The 26,013-nt window shown below is 56.1% G+C and overlaps 1 protein-coding gene across 1 annotated transcript in view; it reads left to right on the forward strand.

Moving 5' to 3' along the window:
• PTPRN2 (protein tyrosine phosphatase receptor type N2) overlaps positions 1–26,013 on the forward strand; it is an 806,499-nt gene that overhangs the window by 763,721 nt on the left and 16,765 nt on the right. The window contains exons 17-21 of the mRNA XM_086680696.1: positions 1,039–1,112; positions 7,130–7,207; positions 17,510–17,629; positions 18,644–18,810; positions 25,227–25,280. Coding sequence (XP_086536822.1) covers positions 1,039–1,112; positions 7,130–7,207; positions 17,510–17,629; positions 18,644–18,810; positions 25,227–25,280 — 493 coding nt within the window. The remainder of the gene's footprint in view (positions 1–1,038; positions 1,113–7,129; positions 7,208–17,509; positions 17,630–18,643; positions 18,811–25,226; positions 25,281–26,013) is intronic.

The raw sequence follows: 26,013 nt of genomic DNA on the forward strand, positions 1-26,013 counted from the left end.
ACGTGGGTGGCTCCGTGGGTTAAGCATCTGACTTCAGCTCAGGTCACGATCTTGCGGTTTGGGAGTTCGAGCCCCACGTCGGGCTCTATGCTGACAGCTCGGAGCCTGGCGCCTGCTTCGAATTCTGTGTCTCCCTCTCTCTTTGCCCCTTCCCTGCTCATGCTCTCTCAACAATAAATAGATGTTAAAAAAATTAAAAAAAAGAATGATTCGTGTATCAAACAGACTCAGCTTTGACAATCACGTCTCTAATCCCCACTGATATGTCTGGCTGCAAAATCAGTCAGGTTGCTGTGCATGTTTAAGGCACTTGGCTGTGTCGTCAGGGGACCCCGCTTGCACAAATCTCTGTTCCTTCTGTAACTGTTTGCTTTTTCTCCCATTCTCCCTTTAAAACGAAATTCCTGTCATCCCAGGATTTAGCCGTTCCCAGATCACAGAATTTTATATACAGAACAGTTGCCTAATATCTCAATATTCATGTCGATACGTGTTTCCTATATGTGGCCAAATATGTCTCCTACTTAAAGGGAAACCCATAGGGACACCTGGGTGGCTCGGTCGGTTAGGCGTCCGATTTCGGCTCAGGTCATGATCTCGTGGTTTCGTGGATCGAGCCCCACGTCGGGCTCTGGGCTGACAGCACGGACCCTGCTTGGGTCTCTCTCCCTCTCTCTCTGCCCCTCCCCTACTTGTGCTGTCTCTTCCTCTCTCAAACTAAATAAACTTTTAAACACTTAAAGAATAATAATAAATAAAGGGAGGCCTTAACTATAATCTTGCAGAGGAACACTAATCCTGGGATTTGAATCTGTGTAAGAAAAACACGAAAATATCTAAATTCTACTGGGTGAAACCTAGAGTCAGGTGCCCACGCTCCCTTCTCCTGGAGAAGGAAGTGATGGTGAGTGGCCTAAGCAGAGCCCAGGAGGGGACGTCACCTGCACGGGCACCCGGTGCCTCTGTTTCCTCGCACAGCCCCTTACAGACACAGGCCCGCGTGCACATCTAACGTTATGCCTTTGGGCTTGTTTGCAGACGACCACTCCAGGGTCCTGCTGAGATCGGAGAACAGCCACAGCAGGTCGGACTACATCAACGCCAGCCCCATCGTGAGTACCTCCCCACGTGCGCCCCCACCCCCGGTCACGAGCGGATACGGCCTCAGCCGGCCGGTCAGCTCATCTCCTCCGAGTACTAGCCAACTAGGCACTTAGTCTCCACCGGATGACTGGTCAGCCAGCTGACTCATCACCAGCCGGCCTGGGCTGGGTCCTCACCGGGAGAGAGCGGTCCTGGGTCCGCTGGCTAACTGACACGAAGCGTGAATTTCAGGAAAACCTACAGTCGGTTGTGCCCCTCTCTCCCAGACCCACTTGTTCCCTGTTTATTCGGGGAAATGGATAACGTTAGACCCACCGGCCCCTTGATAAAATGACTGAGGGCGCCGGGCAGGTGTGTGCACCGGCTGGTCTCCGTGGGTGTTTCCAGGGCGGATCTACTCCTGAGGACGGGGAGCGAGCGCGGGGCTGTGCCTCCGAGGGCCGCGCTCTCTGCCTCTGAGACCGCAGAAGCCCCTGGGGGAGACCCCCGACAGGCAGGCTCTCCGGCTCAGGGAGAGTCCCTGGAAGCCCACACCTGGTGTGGGCCTCTCCCGTCACACGCTGTGGGAGCAGTGGCGGGGGGGGGGGGGGGCGGGCGAGGACGGACTAATCGATGCTCAGCCTGGCTTTTCAAAACGAAGTTGGAACGATTCCAGGGGGGAAGAAAGTAAAATGAAGGTCCGCGGAATGGATGTGTTAAAGCACGTGGTTGACGGCGGAGAGTGTGGGAGCCGGTGGGGATTTGTGGGGGAGGCTGGTTGTGGTCCCCCCCTCAGCAGCCCCGTAAACTGTGCAGGGAAGCTTCAGAACGTCACAGCGCCATCAGATGTGCGTTCAGGCAGACGCAGCGCTCGTGGGACTCCGGCTCAGAGCGCGCCGGTGACGTGTGGATGGCTCCGTGAAACCCCGGGCCGTCCCTGGATTCGTCCTGACAACCCCTCCCAGCCCCCAGGAGCAGGCTCTACATGAGAACATGTGATCGCAAGCCGCGGCCGTGGACGGCGGACCGTTCTCGTGGCTGCTGGTTCCATGTATCTCAGGAAGCCTGTTGTGGGAGTCCGGTACGCCCCGGTCGGACCCCGTCTGCGGCCCTCTCGGCCCACAGCGGGAGCAGTGCGTGACATGCTTGCCGCGAGGAAGTGGGTTAAGAGCCGGTCTGCTGCTCTGCCTACACCCCCTGAGCCCAGACCTCAGCTCCTGCAGTTATTTTTAGGAAGGAGCCTCGTTACTTTGGCACAGGTGGCCCTCAAGGGTCGGTTCCCTCCGCGTCCCGAAGGTTCTCATTCGGAGCCATTCGGTCTCTCTCAGTAAGTGCCCTGTGCCGTGCGCGGTGCTTTCGTGTCGTTTCGGATTCTGAAATCAAGCCAGAGCCCCATTGGGGCCAGGAAGAGAAATAACGCAATTCTTTTCAGGTCTGAACGATGCGAGTCCAGAGTTGGGGCGTGCCCAGCTCCCCCCACTTCGACGGGTTCCAGCTTCCCGATGTGTGCGTACTTGAAGCCGAAGCGGGTTGCGGGAACCCGCTGCCCCCTGGACACCTGCAGCAGCGCTCCCGCGTTCCGGCCTCCCCGGGCCTACCGGGCAGGGGCCTGGTCCGAAGGCGACGCCCGAGAGAGAGGGATTTAAGGCCTCGTTTATGTTTCCCTTTTATCTTGTGCCACAATTCTTTCTCTTTTTTTAACTCGGGCTCTAAGAAAGAAGCACGGAACCTCTTCTTCCTGAAGTAGCCGGAGGACGGTGACAATGAGCTTCCGAGCGGCGGTTGGACGCAAAGCTAACGGTCCCAGCCCCAGAAGACCCTGGCCGTGCGGAAGAGAAGTAGCAGAACTGCATCTGTCACGTCTGTACTTGGCCTCGTCAAATGCCAGGGAAGTCCTCGGCTCCTAAATAACGTGCAGTCTTCGCTTTCAGATCACAGGTCAGAAAGTAAACGGGAACCCTGTTTTCCTGCTCAGCACGGCGGAGGGACGCCCACCAGCCCCGCCTGAGAGCGCAGCGTGGCTGCGCCTGGGACGCGGACTGACTCAGGGCAGTAATGCCCATTTGCTCGAAACTGCACGCAAACTTCTTTACGGGAACGGGTCTGCAATTCCCCAAACTTGAAGCTAAACTTGCTTTCATTCCACTCTTTATCGAGGGAGAAAAAACCTGTTCAAGTTTTAATTCAGAATGCACGGAACGAATACAGGTACGCATGGACGCCTCGGGAAAGGAGGGCTGGTCAGATGTCCTGAATGTCATAAGAAATTGGCCAAATGTGGGAGCCAGCTGTCTGGTTCTCAGAAAATACCCATGAGCAAACCTCCATGTGTGTCTGTTGTAGCCTATAATTTACTTAAATCTCAACTCAGACAAATAAAATATGAAAGTAACTTCAGCTCCTAAGTCAGCCTCCCTCACATCGATTTCCGAAGCTACCGTTTCTCGGTAAATTCTCCCATGAACACTTAGTGTCGGGAAAAGTGGCTCAAAAAACTCAGGTTTGATATCTGCTTGTTTCTAAGAAAACGTTCTGTGAAGTTTGCTCGAAGCGTCAGAACAGACGCAGGGGCAGGTGGGTAGGCATTCAGAAAGAAAACACGCGTGCGTACTCTCCGAGATCTCAGAGTAGAGGCGCGGCCCCGCACCCCTCCCGGGTCGTGGGGTCAGGGTGAAGGCAAGGCCCGGTGGGCGCAGGAGCAGGGCTGCCCCCCCCCCCCCAAGACACATCGGCGTGCAGACGGCCGGTTTCTTCCGCGGTGCTCTTGGAGGCTTCAGGACGTGGGCCCCTGGTCTTGACAGGCTGAATGCTTGGGTTTAACAATCTGTTCTGCTGGCACTACTGGAGGAATTATTGCTGAGTTTTTAATGCACGTTAGAGTTTTGAAAACGACTCACACCTAGTTAAAAACTGCCATCCCGCGGCTTCTGGCAAGTGGCGAGGTGTGTTTTCTGGTACGTCGTACCTGTGCATATAGAAATTCATAGCGATACACCCTTCCGGCTCCCCGCCTCCTTTGCTGTCTTCGTAAGAATCAGCCAGCCACGTGGATGAGGGATTCAGCACAAACAAACGGTTTTCCTCTCTCTGGGGAAAAAAACAGACAGGAAAAGCAAAATCGTGCTGTTGATTATACTTGGGACCTGGCACCCTGTGGCCCTCACTTAACATGCAGTCACTCGGCGTTAAGTCACGTTTGATTGGACGCTTCTGTCAGGCGGTCCACGAAGGAGAAGGCCACCCGGGGGCGTGGGGCATACACGCACAGGCTCTCGCTGATAGTCTCAGGTGGCCGCCAGGATACCCACACAGGCACGCACGTGGAATCCCGGAAGGAACAGGCACGTGGAGGCCCTGGTGCAGCACATCTGGTCCCAGACACCGGGACGGAGGCCAAGAGACGGGAGCTGACTCTCCAAGGTCCCGGAGCTCGTGTTGGTGAACATCACAGATGTACAAGGAAACAGTACACGACAAAGGAAAGGAGGATAACGAGAGAGGATGGGGAGGAGACACAGCACAGACCGTAGGAAGCAGCAGGCGCCACGTTCACTCGCGCGCTGGGAACGGTAGCGGAAGACACGCGTCCACGTCCACGTGTTGGGGTCGCGGCCCGAGTTCCTGATGGAAAAGGCAACGTTAGTAGGAACTTACTTGATTGCCTCTGCTCACACTTAACCTGCCTTGGAAATCTTAAATATAAAGCTTCTGTTCACTTGGTGAAATATTTGCTTTGCGTTCCTCGGTTAAAGACCGCCCACGACCATCAGGCTTTCTGTCGCCTGGTATTTGCCACGCGCACAACATGCGCGACGTGCTTCTGCCCAGAAACATTTTCCGTTCAACAGAATGTGCACGGGATGAAGTCACTGTAATGGTCTTTGAGTCATTGTTGCGCTGATGACACATGTCGCCGCTCTGGGATCATTATGCTATTTACTGCCTCCCGAGTGGCGGCCACGTGACCGCCTCCGCGGCCCGAGCCGCGTCGTCCCTCGTCCGGGCGCCTGAGCGGCGGGGTGGACCACGGAGCCCTGCCGCGGTAGGATGCCTCATTTACGCTGCTGAAGCCCTGCTCAGGTTTTTACTCCTCGTCACAAATCTCTCAGTTTGAAAGCAGCTAAGCCGCTAGTTTGAACATAGTAACGATTTTTAAACGAGACGCTCTCTAAATTGCTGTGGGCAAAAAAGCGCATTTGAAAAGGAGGTGGGTTTTACTTTTCTTGCAGAATCGTTTGCTGGGAAGGGATGGGGTTTTTGTAAATAGCTGTCACCCCCACAAGTGTATATTTTGAAAAAATCAAAACTCCTTATTTCTGCTAAGCTTTTCTACTGAAACGTTTTCATTGGGGCTTGCGGAGAGAGTAACGTAATTTACCTGTATTGTGTGTGTCGTGGCGAATTTGAAAACGAGGTCCGGCTGTGACTGGGAATCACTCAACTGGAGGCAGAGAAAGACTTTCCTGCTCCCCAACCCCAGCCAGCGTCCCACTGTTGTCACATGGGAATGACCCACGCCCCCCCCTTCCACGCGCGCGTAATTATTTGGTGCGCGTGAGCGCTCTCATGCCAACGGCCGTCATCCCTGAAGGGCTGGAGGCGCGGATTCCCCGGACCGGGGTTCCAGGGACCGCGCCTCCCGCGGGCTGCTCTCCGAGCCCGGCACAGGGCCGTGTCTCAAGGTGGCTCTGGCCTTCACGCTGACGTCCTCGCGTGTTGCCACAGATGACGTGTGGTTGAAACTTCCTCCTTTCTCGCTGTATTGGGAAACGTATCCTTAATAACTGTCTTCGACTGCAGAGAATTTCAAATCCGTGATCAAACCCTGGCATCACAAGAGTAAACTCTAGTGCCTGATGGGAAAGAATCAGGCACTGAGCGCGTCTGGAGGTGAACTGCCAGCACGAGGCCTGTCCGGGCCTCGGGGGGGAGGGGGGTCTCCCAGGTTCCTTCTGGAGCGCATGGCGGGCAGGGCCGTCCTTGGGGACACGACGCTGATGCCCCCGTGCTCTGGGGCCAGGCGCGACCCCAAGGGGAAAGGGCCGTCCGCACAACAGCCCTCCGCCAGGCTTTGTTCCTCGACCCTTTGCCCCTTCTTTTCTTCGGCTCAGTCTTTGAATTAAATGTTGTAATTAAGGTACTTTGAGCCAGACTCCCTCTGTTGAGGCCAGCAGGCTGCTCTCGGACGAATCCGCCGGCCAGAAGACCCACGACCGCATTCTGCTGTTTGTTTGTGTTCAGCCCCTTGCCTGGCACAGTAGGAATAGAATCAGAAATGAGCGGCTGGAAGGCTGGGCCGCATGTCCCGGGGCGGGTCTGCACGCGGTGCTCGCAGACCCCCCGGACGACTCGGTGTGCCGGAGCCCTTTCGGGGCCACAAAAATGAGCTCCCCACCAGAGGAGCCGACTCTTCCTGGGGGGCAAGGAGTGCCTGTTCGTCAGTTCTTGCCGGACCCGGGGGGGGGGGGGAGGGGTGGTTCGCGGGCTCCCCGCCCACCCAGAGCCTGGGCCTCCCCACTCCCAGCCCCGCACCTGTGGCTCTCACAGAGGGCATGCTGTGAGCCCTGCACATGGCCTACGGTGGGTGTGCAGGCTGCTCCCGCTGGCAGGTGGCCAGGGTAGAGGCCGCTCGGGCGACACGTGGCTGAGCTGCTCTGCCACGGTGGCATCCGTGGAGACGCTGCGGTGGTGACACCCCACGCTGTGCGCCGACCGCTGGCCTCTGGCCTCTCTGATCCGCCGTCCTCGTTCGGGCTCGTGCCGCTCTCCCGTTACCTGCGTATCAGGCGTACGCAAGGCATCCCCACGCCATCCCCAGGCTCCGAGCACGGGCCGCAAGGGCTCCCCCTAAACTCCAAGCGCTGGGGCGTCCCGGGGGACCCAAGGAAGACCAGCCTGCTTCTCTCGCCTCCGCACACGCCGTGTGTCGATGCGGCACTGGGCGCGGGACGGGCCGCCTTCGCCTCCTCCGTAGCCGGTGCCTTACTTCCTGGGTTTTTTGCTAGCTTGGTAGCTAACCTTTGTTACTGTAATCCTATCTCTGCAGATGGACCATGACCCCAGGAACCCTGCCTACATCGCCACCCAGGGACCCCTGCCCGCCACCGTGGCCGACTTCTGGCAGGTGAGTCTCGTTTAATTAAAACTTCCTTCTGAAAACCAGATCTTACATGTCGATGGTGCGCAATGCCCTGGATCCCACGAAGCACATTTAAACGTGTTTAGAGGCATTCATCAAGTGTTACCTGCTTTCAGAATTTAAATGAGTCTTTTAATGTTTTATTATTAGTCTTCTTTTTTCAAAACTTGAGGATACAAAATTCCCTTTGAGGGACTGAATGCTTTAAAGACTCTTACTTTAACCCCCGTACAGTTGTATCTTATGAAACATGAAGAAATGGAATTAGTAAGCATTTAAATTGTTACAAAGTGTTCAATGTGTCTTCTTCTATTGTTCTCCTCTGATGAGGGTAGAAAATGGTGTTCGAATCATAGTTTCTCTCCCTCTAATGCATTCGAAAGGCCAGGCTGGTCTGTGTCCTTCCGCACGATCCTGACACCCAGCCAGGCCCAGGCGCTGAGAACCGCTGAGAGCTGGAGCCAGCGAGAGCAGGACCCGAGAGCAGGCGTCCTCCCCGGGCACCGGCCGGGCCGCAGGGCTCCCGTCCGGCGGAGGACGCGGTCGGGAGGGCGGTTCCACCAGCGCTGTGACACGTACGTGGACACAGCGGCTCGTAGGCCCAGGGCAGCAAGCCCGTCCCCCCCACAGCAGCATGGCGACGCGCGCAGACTGGGCTGTTTCGGATCCCGGTGGTGACAGCAGCTCCTGAGGGCAAACGCGTCACCGGGCTAAGGGTCACTCAGCTGACCCGTGCCACACGTGTCCTCTGCTCCTCGGAGGCTCCTGCCCCAACTTGCCCGTCAGCCCTCTCCGGCCTCTCCACCCGAAGGAGGGACCCGTCTCGGCAGCGGCTTTCTGCAAAGTCGGGACGGGTCCAGGGCCCGCAGGGGGCCGGCCGGCGCCCCCTGCCCTGTGAGCGTGTCGCTGCACGGGTACCACGGCCTCCCCGCCCCAGCAAGCGGAAACCCAGATTGGAGCACGTCTGCACGGCCCCTCCCTAGCGACCTTCACGCTACTGGAAAAAATAAAACACACCGGACCTCAGAGTCGTGGCGCCCAAACTTGTAACCACGGCACAGAGCCCTCGAACTGCAGCGTTGGGAGGGGGCCGAGGAACCGGTCCCACCACCCACGAGATGCTGGATTTCTCCACGTCGCCCCGACAGCGGTCACGCAGCCTGAGCGGGGTGCCTCCCTGCACGGGGAGCTCGGTGCCCGCGGGCCGCCCGGTCCCGGCACAAGCGCTCAGGCAGGAACTTGGCACCGGGGCCACGGGGGCCGCGTGAGCCCGTGGGTCCCGGCTCTGCTCTTCCGGCGTGGCTGACGCTCCAAGGAGAACCCGCCCGGTGCTGTTCCGCTGCGTGGGGTCCCCGGCTTCTTCCGCTCCGGAGAAAAGGACCTGGAAGGTTCCGAGGCTGCCGACGGAATTCCCGTGTCTCTGCAGAAGCTCCACGTTGCCCTAACCGTTCTCCGAAACGTGCGTCTTTCCCCAGACACAGGCTGTTGCCTTTCTCCCAGCCGTTACCTCGCACGTGCGACACAGCTCTTGTGAACAGAATCGCCCCCGAGTGCTCGTGGCACTTCACGGCGGGAGTCATTGCTCAAGGCCACCGGCCACCTCCCAACGGACCAGGCCGGGTGCTACCAGCCGCGTGCTTGGGCACATAATCTTTGTGGTCCGCAGGACTCAGAGGCTCGTATTCGCCCGCGGCCACGTGGCGTGGGAGTGGCGCTTCCCACAGAAGGCTGTGGTCGTCGGGGTGACTCGTTCCGTGAGTATCTGCAGCCCCTAAGTTCTCGAGAGCGTGTGGGGGCCCGACACCCAAGAGATACGTTCGCGAGATGGAAGAAAACTTCTCTAAGTGAAGTAACGCCAGGAAACTAAGCATGAGACCACCCGAGACACACGGCAGCCGCCACGATCGCTCTGTCCGAGGGAACCCCAGCGTCCCTCAAAGTGGCACCAGGTCTCCCAGGACAGGCAGGCTTTGTGGCCGACGGGCTCGCCCCTCCGGGGACTGTTGGCCACAACCGCACGTCGAAGCCGCTGACGGAGCCTGTCCTGAAGAAGCCGGTTTCGCTCTGTCCCATCCGAATGCCCTTGACCGCGACGCCGTGGCCTTGAGGAAGCAGCAGAGGGCAGGGTGTCGGCACAACTTTTCCGTGGCTGCTCTGGCTGCTGTAACAAGGTGGCACGAAGCTCCCGAGGCCAGAGGTCCGAATCTGGGCTTGCGCCTCCGCGGCTGGCTTCCGGTCGCGGCACTGCTCGTGGACGCACCGCTCCCGCCGTGGAGGCTCGCGGGCATACCGCTCGGTGTGGGCGGCCGGTGGACGCACTGCTCCTGCCTCTGCCTGCATCCGCACGGTGACTGCCCACGGGGTGTCTGTTCTGTGAGCAAACTTCCCTCCTAGAAGGTCACGGTCGTTAGACTCAGGGTCCATTCTGACCAGTGTGGCCTCCTCTGCAGAGGCCCGGTTTCCAGAGAAGGTCACGTTCACACAGGCTGCAGGCGTGCATGACCTTTGGGGGACACTGTTCCACCCGTGACAGCGGCTAAGAAAAGAGCATTAATCGAGCACCTGGTACCGAGCTGCTGTGACAGACCCGCGGCCACCGAGGGAATCCAGAGAGAGGTCGCCGGGCGGGTGGGGCAGAGGAGGAGGGTGGGCGGGAAGGGCAGTGAGGGCAAGGGCAGGTCGTCATCGGGGGACGAGAGCCAGTTCCAGCACGTCCAGAAACGTGGCGGCTTCTGGTGCGTCTACATTAACGTCTAGGAAGGAGCCAACACCTGGAGGGGGCACAGCCTTTGACGGCCCGCAGGCACCCAGCTGCTCTGGTGTCTGTGATCCGTGCCGGGAGGGACGTGGGGTCAGGAGGGCAGGGAAGGAGAAGGCGATGAAGGCCCGTCGTCCATAGGTCCGGCCCCTGAGGTGGGAACGCGTATCCTCACCCGGGAGGACGTCCCCCTACGTGTAACGGGGCCTACACGGCTGCTCTGAGAGAAAGACACACACACACACACACACACACACGTGCAAAGGGAACGTTTAAGTCCAAGTTAACGTAAGGAAAGGAGCGGGAAGAGAGAATAACACTAATTGAGCACTTACTGTTTGCTAGACCCTGGGCAGGTGCTTCAGATGTGACTTCAGTCAACACCCCTATCGACGAAGGACGAACTTGAGCCCCTAGGGTCCCCCTCATGTGAGGTCGGAGGGGGTCAGGTCCAGGGAGGGTGGGCAGCAGGGCAGCCTGAGGGCGGTTGGAGTTCGCTGGGGACAGTTTGGGTTTGGGAAGATGGCCCGTTCTGGGGCCGGTGATGTGACGGTCGCACAGGAATGTGAGTGTGCCTAACGCCCCTTAACTGTGCACCTAAAATGTCTATGAAGGTATGTCGTGTGTTGTGTGTATTTGACCACAGAGAAAGTCGTGACCCCCATCCTACCAGAAGGCTGATGTCTGGGGAGGGGGTCTGCATGACCTCCCCAAATCCACACAGCTGGCCGGAGGCCGGGCACATGTTAACCCAGAGCTGTGAGATTCAGACGCTTCTGATGACCCGCACTCCTTACAAAGAAGAAGGTGCAGGGGCGGGGAGGGCGTTACTCATCGCGGGTCCATAAATAGCAAAGAACGGAAAGCAGTCCGACCGTGGAGACTCCGCGTTCACAGAGTAAACGCCCTGCTTGGAGCCGTTGTGTCGCTCTTCCCCAGGCCTAGTCCGCGAAGCTGGTGTTCCTCACACACGTGTAGGTGTGTCCCAGAGCTTGCCGGGCGGGGGTTTCCCTGCAGGGAAGTCAGCTCTGCACCTGCCGGGGCGGCGACCACCACGCCAGCCGTCTCCAAAGGAGCATCAGGGCAGCTTTCTCGGAGGAGGGACATCTCCGAGACGTGAGCTGGGGAGTCGTGGGCCTGGCCGGGCAGCAGGAGGAAGGGTGCCCCCGGGGAATTTGGCCAGTCCTTGTCATCCTGGCCACGGGCGGCTGCTCTCTCTCCGAAGCAGCGTCCCCACTCCGGCTGGCCCCGACGCAGCCCGTCACCGCCACCCTGTCCTCTGGGGAGGAGGCGGCTGCCTGCCATCTCTCGTCTCGTATCTTCGGGGGACGCTGGCAGAGCCGCGTGCTGTCCGCGAGGCAGCTTCCACGTGTGCCCACCCCCCCGGTGTGGGGTGCCTGGGAGGCGTGGTGGTCGTACGCCAGGAGTTCGGGCACGTGAGGACCGTTTCCCGGTGTGAACGTACTCCAGCATGCGCAAAGCCCCCGGACGCGGTCGCGGCAGCGCCCCCGCCCCAGGAGTCGGGACGGTCCCCGTGGTAGGTGGACTGCTCTCGCTCCCCGTTCACCACGGGGCGGCCCCGCCGAGAGGACGCTCATGAGTTTCTAGCCGTGCCCGCCCTGCCTGACAAGTGAGCCCCTTCAGAGGGAAGCCGAGGCCGGCGGGACCCGCTCGGGGCAGCGGGAGTTCAGCGGGTGCCCGGTGAGCGTCAACACGCTCGCCGTTACCATTTCAGCAAGAAAAACAGCCTGCGGTCCCGTTGGGTCGTCCGCTCTCTGAAGACTTTCTGCTGTAAAGTCTTAGCTGGGGAAGCACGCCTTCTCCTTTCCAGAAGCGATGGGCTGGGTTTAAATAGTGTTTTTATCTTTGGGTGTCTCTCGATCACGGTTCTTACGGTGGCCAAGAAAAAACCCTGAGCCAGCTCCGAGAAGGGAGCCAAAGAAGGCACACGTTCTCCCTTCCAAGTTCGTTGTGCGCGTGGGCGGGCGGGGGCAGGAAGAGAACACCGGAAGAAGAGTCGGACAAAGCCCGGAGGCTGGATGGGCCGAGGACCGAGTCTGCTGTGTGTCTGCCCTGCTCTCGCGGCCCAGGTCTGGGGGGGGGGGGGGGGGGGGCGGTGAGAGGGCAGGTGGTCCCATCATTGTTCTGAGAGACAGAGCACGAGCAGGGGAGGGGCAGAGGGAGAGGGACAGAGAGAATCCCAACCGGGCTCCACACCGTCAGCACAGATCCTGGTGTGGGGCTCGATCCCACAAACCGAGAGATCATGACGTGAGCCGCTATCGAGAGTCAGCCACTTAACCGACTGAGCCCCCAGGCGCCCCTCAAATATTCAGTCTTGTTGAATTTCCTGCACCTAAACTCATAAACCTTTAAAGATAGGAGAAAACTTTTGTCACGCTGCCGTACTTAAAGTTGGGGTGGAAAGCCCTGCTCTGCAGGGGAGTCCACGGTTATGCTTGGGGAGCACCGCCACGGAGAGTGCGGGTGTCCTCCTGCCAAACTTCGAACTCAGGCCTCGGTGAAAAACACACAACCCGAGTTTCTTTCTCAGCTGATATCATGGATCACAGCAGAAAACATGCTCGCTATTGCGCTCGTAAGTGTCTTACTGGTTCCCTTGTCCCCTTCCTTCCTCCCTCCCTTCCTGTCTCCTTCCTTCCTTCTTCCTTCCCTCCTTTCTTTTCCTTCCTTCCTTCTTTCTTCCTTCTTCCTTCCTCCCTTCTATCTTTCCTCCTTCCTTCCTTCCTTTCTTCCTTCCTGTCTACCTTCTCCTCCTCATCTGCCCTCACCCCCCCTTCCCTTCCTCCTCCTCCTCTGGGATACACAACTGGATCTGATGCATTGATATCAGGTTCCCATCTTGAAAAGAAAAATGGCCACCAGAGCAGGGCGTTTTTACCTAGGATACAATATGTCAGGTGCATATTTAACCTGAAAGGTGAAGCAGGCTGGGGACTGTGAACGGTCCTAAGCGGTGACCGGTCCCTGAGGTGCGGTAACGTCCTATGCGGGCAGATCCCTGTTGGGAATACCGCCACAGGGACTGCTCACAGGTTGGACTAAAACGTCCCACGCGGAGCTCTGGAAACTCCCGAATGACAGGCGCTCACACCCAGCCGCGTCCCATCTGCTGGACGACGAAACGGGCCGCTGCGTCTTCTGAAGAGGGCTCTTTCTTGCCGGGGCAAAACTATTCCCGAGGCGGGGGCTGCTGTGTACAGAAGATCGCGTGGAGGCCGTGACTGGTTTGGGCTCAGGACCCGCCTTCACGGCCGCCAGGCGCGCTTCCTGCCCACCTGCCCCTGCCGCGTTCCGCGGCCGCCGCCAGCACTGTGGGCAGCGTCGCCTTCCGCTACCCCGTCGCTTTATCTCGAAGGGAAGCCCACGCGGACACATTTGTTTACTAAGAAGCAGGTCAGCTGGGGGTGCTGTGAGTCGTACAGAAGACATAACGTTACTACCCGTCACCCGCTCAGATCACCGTCTCCAAAGTGCACGCTTCGACACCGAGCCCGGGACTGCAGGGCAGAAGCAGAACTGGAAGGCTTAACACCACGTCGCTGAGGCCTGTGTTCTGGACAGGGGGGTCTCCTCTGCCAGAGGCGTTACGGACACTTGTGGGTTCTCTCTTATTTGATCTATTTGAGACCACAGCAGAGCTGACGTCTGCGAGCTCACAAGGAGTGAAATGCATGTGCTGTTAAGCCTCAAAAACTGACTCCTTATTATTTAAAAATGTGAGTCAGCCTCCTTCTTCGTGGCCAGACTTAAGATTACCTCCGTTCCACCCACGAAAGCAAGTACCGCCGAAACGAACCTCGCGGTCAGGATTGCAGGGGTGTGGAGCCCACTCTGGGGAGAGCCGTCTACTTCGTACCAGCTGCTCCGACGTGAGTGCAAACGGTCTATGGGCTATAAAAAAATAAAAAATAAAAGAGCTCTTCTGTACGTTAAGCGGGTCCTGGGACGGCATGGCTTTGACAGCATTCTTCTTTGAGTTATCTCTTTTCACAGAAATACTCAAATGACGTCTTTCAAACGTACGTATTGTTTTCCATCAAGCATCCGCTCTAACACATCACCGTCCCAGCCCCTGCGGAGGGTAGGGGCGTCAGGCAGCCCAGCGTCTAGGCTCCTTTCAGATGCCAGTCTGGTGAGAGAAGGACAGGAGCTCGTGATAAGGGTGATACAGGGTGGAGAGGGACACATCACAAGAGATCTAGGTAGAGGAAGGAGAAAGGTGAGTCTGGAGGAACTGGGTCCCTGGCAGACAGCACGGCCTGGGCGTCTGCTGTTTGGGGCGGGCCCCTCTCCTTTAATCAGGTCTTGGCGGGGCTTCGAAAGAGTTTGGTTTGCTGAATGGTTAGTACCCGAAAAAGACTTCGGATGAAGGGACGCTACGGTTTCTTTGCACCTGCTCTAGCTAGGTTAGTATATGCAGCTTAGAGCTGGCGTGCCCAACCCCCGGGAAGGCCACGCACGGCGAGCACAAAGCGGAGCCTGGGGCTCGGGTCTGAGCTGTCGGGGCCCACGCCACGCGGAGTACAGGACAGCGCTATAAAGGTAGTCTCGTCCTTATGACTTTGTTAACAGCATTTTTTTTTTCTTCCAGCTTATTATGAGAACGTAGCAAATAATATATACGGCATATAAAATATGTGTTAATCAGCCGCTCATGTTATCGGTGAGACTCTCGGTAGTGAAGTTTTGGGGGAGTCAGAAGTGAAACATGGATTTTCGACTGCGCGGAGGTCAGCGCCCCTCACCCCCAGTTGTTCAGGGGCTAACGTACCCGTGTCTGGTCTACGGCAACAAATGACCGCAAGCTGGGGGGGCTGACAACAGGTGTATTCTCTGAGAGCCCTGGGGCCGTGCTGAGTGGTGAGAGGGGCGTCCTCCTTGCAGCGTCTCGCGGCCCCACGCCGTCCGGGACCTGTGGCCACGTCACTCGGTCTCCGCCTCCTTCGTGACGTGGCTTCCCCTGCTATCTGCTGTGTCTGCTCTCACGTGGAGTTTCTCTCTTCTTATAAGGACCCCGTCATGGTGGATTAGAGCCTGTCCTGTTCTTGGACACTTAACAGAAGAGTGCTAGAAATCACCGCGTGTGGCCCTGACCCGGTCAGCTCACTCGCTCGGCAAACTGCCCGTTTCAGGACGCCTCCAAGACTTGGTGGGGCCCCTGAGCCGACAGCAGCTTCCTGGAGGAGAAACTCCCCCTGGAGTTGGGCGCTGCCCCCACGAAAACCAGGCCAAGGGAGGGGAAATGGTGGAAGCTGTCCCTGTTTATAAGCGGAACCTGAGTTAGCTGGAACTTCCCCTGGTGCCTTGTCTCCCGGCAGAGTCCACGTGAACTTTCCGCAGCGTGCGATGAGGGCCAGCCGCTTGGACTCGGCCGTGCCCGACCCCCGCTCACAGACAGGTGCAGGCCCCCCAAGCTGGCAGGCTCAGAGCCGCCACGGCCTCGTGATGTTGGCGCCCGAGCGGGCCGCCTGTTTGCTTGATTTAGTGAATTCCCCTCCCTGCTCTTACACACGGTGACCTAAAAAGAAATATGATCCCCAAGAGCGCCTTTGGGATTGTTTGTTTAAATTAAGTTTCATTTGGATTTAATCTTAAGCAAGTCTTCGGAGAGCCGGGCGGGCCCCTGAATGGAAGTGCCGAGTGCGGCCCAACGAGCGGGGGCCATGCGGAGGGGAGGCCCCTCTCCAAATGAGGGCTTCCCAATGTCACACTTGGGTAGCACAAGTGGAGTGTTAGGTGATTAGTTTATGGTCTAGATCATTGTAGTTTTATTACACTCATAAAATCTGTGTTCCTCCTCATTTTCGTAATGGCCTCAATGAGCTTCTCCACCTTCTAAAGACACATTAAGTTGTCATGTGCCAGAAGGACCAATCCGGCGGGCAGGTCTGGGAGCCTGAGGGCTGCGAGAAACACACACGGCTTGAATTCTCGCCTCGTCGCGGGATTTGCACCAAAGACATTGAAAGTGTACAGGCTTGGGCACAATTCATACTTCTCTGTGGGCGTTCTCGTGAACGTTTCAGCAGCTTCCATTAAATGCTAACATAAACGATACACGATGAAGGGCCTTAAGCAGGATCGACTAGTCTTACCATGCGGGAATTTAATCCGTGGTGAAAGAAGAAAATATCGTAGACATGTCTGTTTTTAAAATGCAATTTAAAGGGGCGCCTGGGGAGGGCTCAGTCAGTTGAGTGTCCGACTTCAGCTCAGGTCACGATCTCACGGTTCGTAAGTTCGAGCCCCGCGTCGGGCTCTGTGCTGACGGCTCGGAGCCTGGATCCTGCTTCGGATTCTGTGTCTCCCTCCCTCTCTGCCCCTTCTTGTCTCACACTCTGTCTCTCTCTCTCTCAAAAATAAACATTAAACAAAATTTTTTAAATAAAAGAAATAGGAGTTCTCTTATCTACTGAACCTACATCTAAATGCAGCCACTTACAAATGTCTCTGTGACATTAACACAACCCCCATCAGGAAAAGCAGACTCCTCTCCACTCCGTAATTTAATGCTCATCAAAGTCTGCAGTGCTGGGCGCCTGGGTGGCTCAGTCGGTTAAGCGTCTGACTTTGGCTCGGGTCATATCTCATGGTCTGTGGGTTCGAGCCCCACATCGGGCTCTGTGCCGACAGCTCGGAGCCCGGAGCCTGCTTCGGATCCTGTGTCTCCCTCTCTCTCTGACCCTCCCCTGTTCATGCTCTGTCTCTCTCTCTCCGTCTCAAAAATAAATGTTAAAAAAAAAAAATGTTTTTTTTAAAGTCAGCAGTGCTGCCTCAGCGTACCCCGTGGGATTCATGGTTTGGTAATGACGCTCAAAGTATTAACACACAGGGCCACAGCACAAAGTCAGGAGCTGTGTTTGAGAAGTCCTCTGCCAGTGGTCCACGTTTCAGGGTCCATTCATCGCTTCACTCTGTCTCAGAGACGCCTTGTCGTGTGGCTGTCATGAATTATTAAATCAGTTTTGTTTTCGTTGAGCCGCACTGCCGTATTTCGTGTAAGCAGATGAAATCCCGGTGACCGCTTTCTGTAATGCGCAGAGCTGGCTTCTGGTGGGACAGGGGAAGAATGTCACGCAGAATCATGACAAAACCCGATTGTGTCAACCAATCTCAGTGTGCGCCACACAGAGGAGCGGACGTTTCCAGAGAGGTGCGCGTCCGCCTGCTCCTGGGGGGGGGGGGGGGGCTGGCTTCAGATGCCATGGTGTCTGTTCCGTGTTGCGTTATGGAAAGTTCCCTTTACAGATCAAAAGTTGGGAGGCCAGACAGCTGAACGTGGATTTGAAGAGGTTTTAAGAGGCATGGAATGAGTCACTGGTTGTTTGGGGTTTTTTTTTTAATAATTCATGGAACGTGGAAACCACGGGGCCAGTGTATTTAGAGGTGGCGAAAAGTGTCCAGTCTGCGCACAGGGCGCATCTGGCCCGTGTATCTGAGCGGCGCGAGCGTTGCCTGGGGGATCGCCGGTCACACTGTGGCCGTGGGCCTTTCTCTGTGTGCAGATGGTGTGGGAGAGCGGCTGCGTGGTCATCGTCATGCTGACCTCCCTCTCGGAGAACGGCATCTGCCAGTGCTGCCACTACTGGCCAGATGAAGGCTCCAGCCTCTACCACGTCTACGAGGTACTCCCCCAAGCGCCTGCCCGCAGGGCCCAGAGGAGCATGAGTCGCCGCCCCGCCCGGTGGGAGCTCCCCCTTGGGAAGGCTGGTGGGCGGGCCAGGCGTCCCCAGGGCCCCGTGGTCCCCAGATACCCAGCCCTTCCCAATGGCCATGGCCCCGCGTTCTGGCGTAGACGGCCCGGTCTTCGCCTTTAAAGTTTCGTGATTCCAAACCCAGACAGAGAGGACCAAAGAGTTACCTCCCAGGGAGGCCCGTTGAGCCAGGCCCCGAGGAACGGCGGGCGGGGCGGGGGGTGGGGGTTGTTTTAGGAAACACTCCCCTGCTGTTCTCACGGCTCAGTGGTCCCCGCCTGGCGTTCAGGGGCTTGTGTCTGAGATTCGACCTTCCTTGAGGGCCGCCTGGCCACGAGTTTCTTTCTCTTGCTGGACTTTCTACCCACGTCAACGACGAACCAAGTGAACGCGGGCAGAGCGACTAGGGCTGTGTGTGTGCATGGTTTTGTGTTAAAATTGGAATGCCAAAGCCCCACGGCGGAAGTGTGAAAATTAACCCTAAATCACGCGGCCGTGGCTTTTAGGGGGCTGAGAATGGGCTTGACCCTGAGAAGTGCCGGGTCACGGTTTCCCTGTGAACCCACTGGGCTCCTCTCCGCCTTTCGGTGACACCACCGCGGTGAAATGTCAGCTCCGGTGGAACCCGTTGGTGTCTTGCCCGAAAGTACAGTTGTCCTTGAAGGTTTACACAGCTCAGAAATACAAAAGACAGAAGCTGGAATAGTTTTGAATCCAAACACAGTTTTCTAATAATTTGACTAATGTGTCTACGTGACATTAAAACGCACAGAGTTATCTTTTGCGTAAACCCTGTCAAAATTGAGTCGGTGGGAGGGTCCGTGCAGCCCGCCGTCGGCCCGCGAGCTGCCCCCCTGGTATTCGCCCTTGGCTCCTGCAAATCCCTCCGTGTTCAGACGATGATGCTTCACGTTCCCAATGCCACCCCCCCCCCGCCCCATCCAGGTGAACCTGGTCTCCGAGCACATCTGGTGTGAGGACTTTCTCGTGAGAAGCTTCTACCTGAAGAACCTTCAGACCAACGAGACGCGCACCGTGACCCAGTTCCACTTCCTGAGCTGGTGCGACCGCGGGGTGCCCTCCTCCGCGAGGTCCCTCCTGGATTTCCGCAGGTACGACCGACCGTGCACCGGCAGGTTAATGCTTTCACGTTGCGGGTGTCAGGGAGGAGGGGACGCCGTGTGATAACCGGTCTCCTGCCTCCAAGAGGCCGTTTGCCGTGAGACACGCCATCTGTTATATTTTTGCGTAGATTATAAATATACGATCGATCCTAGAACAACACGGGTTTGAGGCACCGAGCCCCACACACAGTTGAAAATCACATTTAACTTGTGACTCCCCTGAAACTTACCTGCTGACAGCCTGCTGTATACCGGAAGCCTTACCGGTGACCTAAAAAAGTCAGTTAACGCATATTTTGTATATCCTGTGCGTCACGCACGGCGTTCTTACAATGAAGTGCGCTGGAGAAAAGAAAACGTTATTGAGAAAATCACCAGGAAGAGACAGTACGTTTTCAGTGCTGCCTTGTATTTATCGAAAAAAATCCACGCGTCAGTGGACCCGCACAGTTCAAGGCCATGCTGTTCCAGGATCAACTGTATTTATAATATATATAGGAGAGGGGAGGGGAGGGAAATTATGTTAATGGTACATATTAACCGCAAGATGTTTTCTGGTTTTAGAGGAGTCAAAATGGGGGACGAAGATACCTTAGAATTATGGAAATAAGGTGGTTATTTCTGATCAGATTCTCTAAGTGGTCGAGTCCTCAAGTCTATGCCTCGCAGGGCACTGATGAGGAAAAGACAGGCTTATCTTGGAGACTGTCTGGTTGGACACGATGATGAGATGTGGCAAGTGTGGGCCCAGACTCTGCCCTGGATGACCTTGGACCTTGGCGGGGGAGCCTGGATGGAATTAGCACATGACCATGTGTATTTTAGTGCAGTTTGAAGCTGACAGTCTGGAAACATCCAGTCTTTATTCCCGCCGCAGTCAGCCAGTCGCCCGGGGGGGTGTTGTTATCAAGTGTGTTTATTGACCTGTTGGGATGAATGCTGGGAGCCATCTTCCAGGAAGATATTGACGAGGCAAAAAAGGGAAAATGTCAGACGGAGGCTTTGATTGTCCATTGGATTCGGTGATGACGGTTGGTCAGCATTGGCTGTCGTGTGGCGGTACGTACACATCCGCCAAGGACAGGCAGGTGCTGAGCAACAGGCTGACCGCGCTCTCGGTTTCCCAGAGCCTCTCTTACGTGTCACTGATGGGGAAGCCACCCGATACCAAAAGCAGACAAATGTCCAAAACAAGGACTTAGGAAACAAGATGTGCCTTGACCCAGCCTCGTACACAGTCGTGAAGCGGTTTGTGTCTGAACGGTATTCATCCTTGAATGCACACTGTGTCACTCGAGAGAGCGGGGTTTCAGGCTCATCTCTGCGTTTCTTGAATTTCTGTGTGAGACATTCTCACGGTTATTATGATGCTATTTCTTTTGCCTTTGAAAAGCAAAACAGATTTTTATTTGAGTGGTTCTTTGGACCAAAGAGCATGTGAAACCTCGAGGAGAGACAAACCCTAGGCGTCACGGCCACGGTGCACGCGCGGGGACCCATCCCTGCTCCGTCACCTTGCCCAGAGAGGCGGAGCGCGCAGCCCGCACCCAGTCCTGAACACAGCCCCAAAGCCCTGGTTCCACACAGTTCCTTCCCAGCGCATCCCAGTTTCCTGGCTATTTCATTCGTCGTCGTAATACAAATTTACCTAGAAATCTTACCTAGGGCACATTTCCTGAGATAGAGTCTCCAAACAAGAGGCGTTACTGGCAAAATGGATGTGGCTACAAAGATAGCCGTTCATCTTGACCCCCGTCTTTATGCTCATGCGGTGCGTTTGTACATATATGCATGTGGGCGCACGTCCGCGTCCGTATCCATACGTGGGTCTGACCAATACACAAGCAACCTCTGTGCTTATAAACCTGTCATGAAGAGACACTGAGTCCCCAAGTTCCCTTTCCCCCAGAGGCTTAGGAGATACGGCTCCGGAAAGTTTCTGTTAACTTGAAATTTGCAAGTCTGTTCAAACATCAAGCTTCGCGGGCTTGCCTCATGTGGCACCAGCCCGCCTGTCGCGGACCAACCAGACAAAGGGCGTGAGCGGCCACGGTCTCGGGAGGGCCGCGCTCAGGCACGGACTGCCGCTTTGCGGTTTTCTGGGTAAAAGAGCCACCCAAAGTTCAGCCATCGGCCAGGGGCGACGGCTTCTGAAGACACTGGTCACCTTACGCACAGGTCTCCTCCCGCCCCGCCCCGAACATTCGCCCAGCCTTCCCTCGCTCTGGCCAGCGTGTGCAGCAGGCCCTGGGATGTGTAATTACTTCCTTCTGGAGCCCAGAGGGAGCGCATTTACACTTTAAAGAGAAGCTGCCAGAGCTGAGATCATTAGCATCACATGTGAGGGCTTTGCTTTTAAAAATTATCTCTCTCTCTCTCTCTCTGTCTGTCTCTCTCTCTGACTCTCTCACTTCTTGCTGTGTGCAGCGGCACTCAGACCCTTACTTTGCCAGCTAATGAGCGGTGGCCAGTGTCATTTTTGTGATGTTGCAGCTAGTAATATGAGCCCAGTTGCATAGTCACAAAAGTGATCATTGGAGGCTGTGACTCTGCTGCTGGGCAGTGTGGGGGGCCCCCTTCCTGAGCCTCTCACGACCTCTGACCTTTGCTCGCTGTGGGTTGCATGCGGCTCCTTGTCACTCAGCGACCCGTGGGTCGGTTTGTATTACTAATCGTTCTTTCTCAGTGAATGCTCCTGTTGAAATATATCTAACCTCCATTTTTCTCCATGTTTGCAACCGTTGGCTTGCTGATGATTTGTTCTAATCGAGTGACACAGGACAGCTGTGTGTTGCCCACCTTCATGAATAATCTGCATCTGTATCTTGGGTCAACCAGGTGAACGCTTTTGTTGACGATGTGATGCTCCTGCCCTTCTATTTGTGATGTTTTACGTTGTGACGGTACAAGCACGTGACTCTTTGTCAATGAAATTCTCAGCCACGCGGGCACATTGTTTGCACATCGCGCGTCTCCTCGATTGCTCGTGGCCCTTTGTGGATAGGTTTGGCAGGGGGCGGGGCTAAACGTGGCGACTAAAATGACAGCGAAACCTTCGTGGGCCACACCAGGCGGCCGGTCACAGCGCGCTGGAGAGAGAAATGTTTTAAATACTCTGTGAAGTCAGAACGGGGACTGCGGGAATTCGGAAGCAAGCTGCCGTCGTAGGTGCCGGGAATTCCTTTTTAGCAACTTTTCTTTGCCGAGGGGGCCGTGCTTACTGCACTCTGCCGGAAGCGAGGCTGACCAGCTGCGAATGGGACACTCCGGTCCCGCGATTCCTTCCGGTGATGGTTTTCTGAAACCAGTACGCTTACTGTTTCTTTCTTAAATGTACTATTTTTGTACTTGGCCCCCTCAGAAAAAATGACCAAAACCTGTGATTGACCAGGGTGTGAACGTACAGACGTTGGGTTAGTCTTTACAAGCACAGACTGGACAGCCCAGTACGAAGTATAACAGAATGTTGGAGGTTCACATCTAAAGAGATTCAGCGACCGAGAGATTTCTAGTAAAAGGCCTACAAAAATAAAGCCGTCCTAGATCTAATCTGACTCTGAGCTTGCTACATTCTACACATGTACACACATACACACACACACAGAGTACACACTGTGCACACATGCACACGCAGGGCACACACACACATGCACACAGTGCATACACACACGCTCACAGTGCATACACACACATGCACACGGTGCCTATGCAGGGCACATGCACACACAGTATGTACACGCTTGCACATGCAGGGCACACACACATGCACACGCAGGGCACATGCACACACAGTATGTACACACATGCACACGCAGGGCACACACATGCACACAGTGTGTACATACATGCTCACACAGTGCATACACACACATGCACACGCAAGGCACACACACGCACAAAATGTGTACACACATGCACACATAGGGCGCACATGCACACAGTGCATACACACATGCACACACACATGCACAGATCATACACACACATGCACACGCAGGGCACACACATGCACACACAGGATGCATGTGCACAGTGCATACACACATGCACATGCAAGGCACACGTGCACACACGCACACAGTGCGTACACACACATGCACACGCAGGGCACGTGCCCACACACACACAGTGTGTACACACATATGCACATGCAGAGCTCACACACATGAACCAACAGTGTGTACACACACATATACATGAAGGTCTCGCCCCACACACAGGGCAGGTGCACACGCACACACAGGGCACATGCACATACATAGTGCGTACACACATGTACATGCAAGGCGCTCACGCACAGTACGTGCACACACATGCATGCAGGGCGGGTGCACACACATGCTCACATAGTGTGTACACACACATGCACGTGCAGGGCACGTGCACACACACGGTGTGTACACACACGTGCACACGGCACATGCACACACGCATGCATGCAGGGGGGTGCACACACACAGTGCTTACACACACATGCACGCGCAGGGCACATGCACACACACGGTGTCTACACACACGTGCACACAGGGCACATGCACACGCATGCATGCAGGGCGGGTGCACACACATGCACACACAGTGCATACACTCATGCACACGCAGGGCACGTGCACACACACAGCCTCAGATGAGCTGGCAGACCTCACGTTGCTCACATTTGAGGCACATCTTGGGGTCTGGCATGTACTTTGTCAAACCTAAAGCTCTGTTGACCTTACGACCGAAGTCAAGGATGGGAGTTTTAAGATGCAGACCACCTCCACTTCCGGTTTTAAATTACCACTTTAATGAACGTGATCCTGGGTGTCCATCTCCACCACCTTGAGTTTATAAGACATTTACAGTCTTGGCTGGAACTGACCACCCAAGACCAGGAGCCTCTCGCTCTACCGCCTGAGCCAGGCGGGCGCCCCGAGACTCAAAGTTTTAGTAGGAGAAAGTAGTGGGTCTATTTTTCAATGTTTTATTCTCAAAGGCCCACGAACTCTGAGGGCACCGTGGCACTCTTGCTCGATCTCGATGAGCTCACGTGTGCTTCCTTCACCGTCCCGCTCCACCCCAACGTTAACGTGCGCCTCGAAAGCGAGCTGAAGCTCCAGCAGAGGTGGCCACCGAGCAGCCTGTTTCACCCGTGTTGGTGGGTCTTCTCATTTTTAAGACTTTCGGTGGCCTGCCAACTTTAAATGCTGCAGGAGGCGGCCCGAGGGGCGTGGGGGTGGCCCCATCGTAGGGCACATCGCCTCACGCCTGGGCTCCCCTCGTGCTGTTCGGCGGGGCGTGTGGGCCTCACTCCGTTCACTCGTAGAGGAGATGGAAAGGACCAGCTTTGTGCTTGGGGGGAAGGTACCGCCGGGCGCCCGGGCCAGCCGCCTGCCCCCAGCGCCCCCTCCGTCTCCGCGTCCAGGGGTTTGAAGCCAGGCCACCCGCGGAGAGAACACACACTTCCCACACCGTCTCTGTGCCGGGCAGGCCAGCCTCCGCAGAGAAATGCGGCGTTTTCCTGTTTCCGGTGCGAGGGAAAAGATCCTTTTTTTGCACCGGTCTCTCTCTTTTTTTAATTTTGCCCCGTGTCATACATTGTAGAAATTCACACAGAGCAATTTCGAGCACAGCCCCCTCACGCGTTTGGCTCATTTACTTTTCTCTATTCAGAACTATTTTACTGAGAATTTTCATGTACTTTGTAAGCAAGTTTAGTGGTTTCACTGACTTCCAACACGTTTGGAGCTTACGCAGTGAATTTTAAATCAGCCCTCTGTTTCGATTTAGGGCTCGGTCACGAGATAGTCTAAGCTCCTTGTTAATTTGCATAAATCCTGGTCTAGAATCTGCACAGCGAAGTTGTTTGTCAACATGTTCAAATGTGTACAAAGGAAGGACTTGTCTCTGATGTAAGCTCAGGTTTCTGTGGAAGGAAGAAGCCCGGACCCACCGGACGGACCAGAAGGGACCTTAAGCTGCTCTTTTGAGACAATATTCATATTACATTCCGATAGGACATCTAGGACGTAAGAAACTTGGAGCAATACATCGCAGAACTCGGCCGTTCTAGCAGAGTCTAGATGCCCACGTCACAACAAAAAGTCAGGCTGAGCGGAGCCGCAGACGTCGGGGCGGGGTGGGGGCGGGGCAGGCCAAAGACCGAGCCCCCCCGGGGTCTGGCTTGTCCAGGGAAGGGAAGATGGTGAAAACGTAAGAGTTGTTTTTAAAGCTCTGTTTCATAACTTAACACCGACAAGGAAAATAAATCTTTGAAAACGTGTGTGTGATTTTGACTTGGTGACACAGGCTGTGGTAAACGGTGCCACAGATGGGCCCCGTGACTCTGGCTTGGGAGTTACTTTGCGAGGCGGGAGACAGGAGTCGTGGTGCGTAACCGTAATTTCTGTCTCTTTTTGTTTCAGAAAAGTAAACAAGTGCTACAGGGGCCGTTCTTGTCCAATAATTGTTCACTGCAGGCGAGTACAAGTTCTCACGTGGATGACACGCGCTCGCCACCTCAGAAGGCAGCCACAGTGAGGCGTGCAAGCGGAACTCTCTATCTGCGTGATAAGTACCTCTAACTGGCGCTTCTGAAGGGAACCAGAGATACAAAGTTAATCTTCTAGGCCCTCGAGCTAAATGCTGCGGTGTGTTTCTTGCACCGACACCCGAGTGAGCCGCACGTGGCCCGCTCTTCCCCGCGAGCCGCCGGGCGTCCCGCACCCGGTCTCCGGCGGCCTGGGCCCCGCCGCCCTAGTTTTTCTTCAGCCCTCGTGGCTCTCACACAAACCCCGAGGCGGTGTCTGTGGTCCGTGGCCTTGTCTTAGCCACCAGTTCACGAGGTGTGGAGCCAGGATGCTGAGAAATGCTTGGGGCCCGTTAGGAGCAGGGACAGACTCTGTCGTGACCGGAGGGACGGCCGCCCCCAGTTGGTTACGTGAGTCTGGCCTGTGGGCAAAACCCAGACGGGCTGCACTCACCCTGGTAAGTAGAGGCACTCAGACGCCCGTGTGAGGGTGCCCTCGCGCCCTGGGCTTCACATCCACCCGGGTCTGGCGAAGAGCCGTGCTCTGTTGCGTAGAATGTTCCTTTCTGCTGGGCCAAAATGGAAATACGTCTCCAAAGATCAGACGCCAAGACGGTCCGATCGGCCGACAAGTGTGCACGCCTCCGTGTGGGTGTCTGACCGTGTGTCAGTGTGTGTGTTGT

This window comes from Puma concolor, chromosome A2, assembly GCF_028749965.1.
Source record: "Puma concolor isolate L17-30 chromosome A2, mPumCon1.1.hap2, whole genome shotgun sequence".
Lineage (NCBI taxonomy): Eukaryota > Metazoa > Chordata > Mammalia > Carnivora > Felidae > Puma > Puma concolor.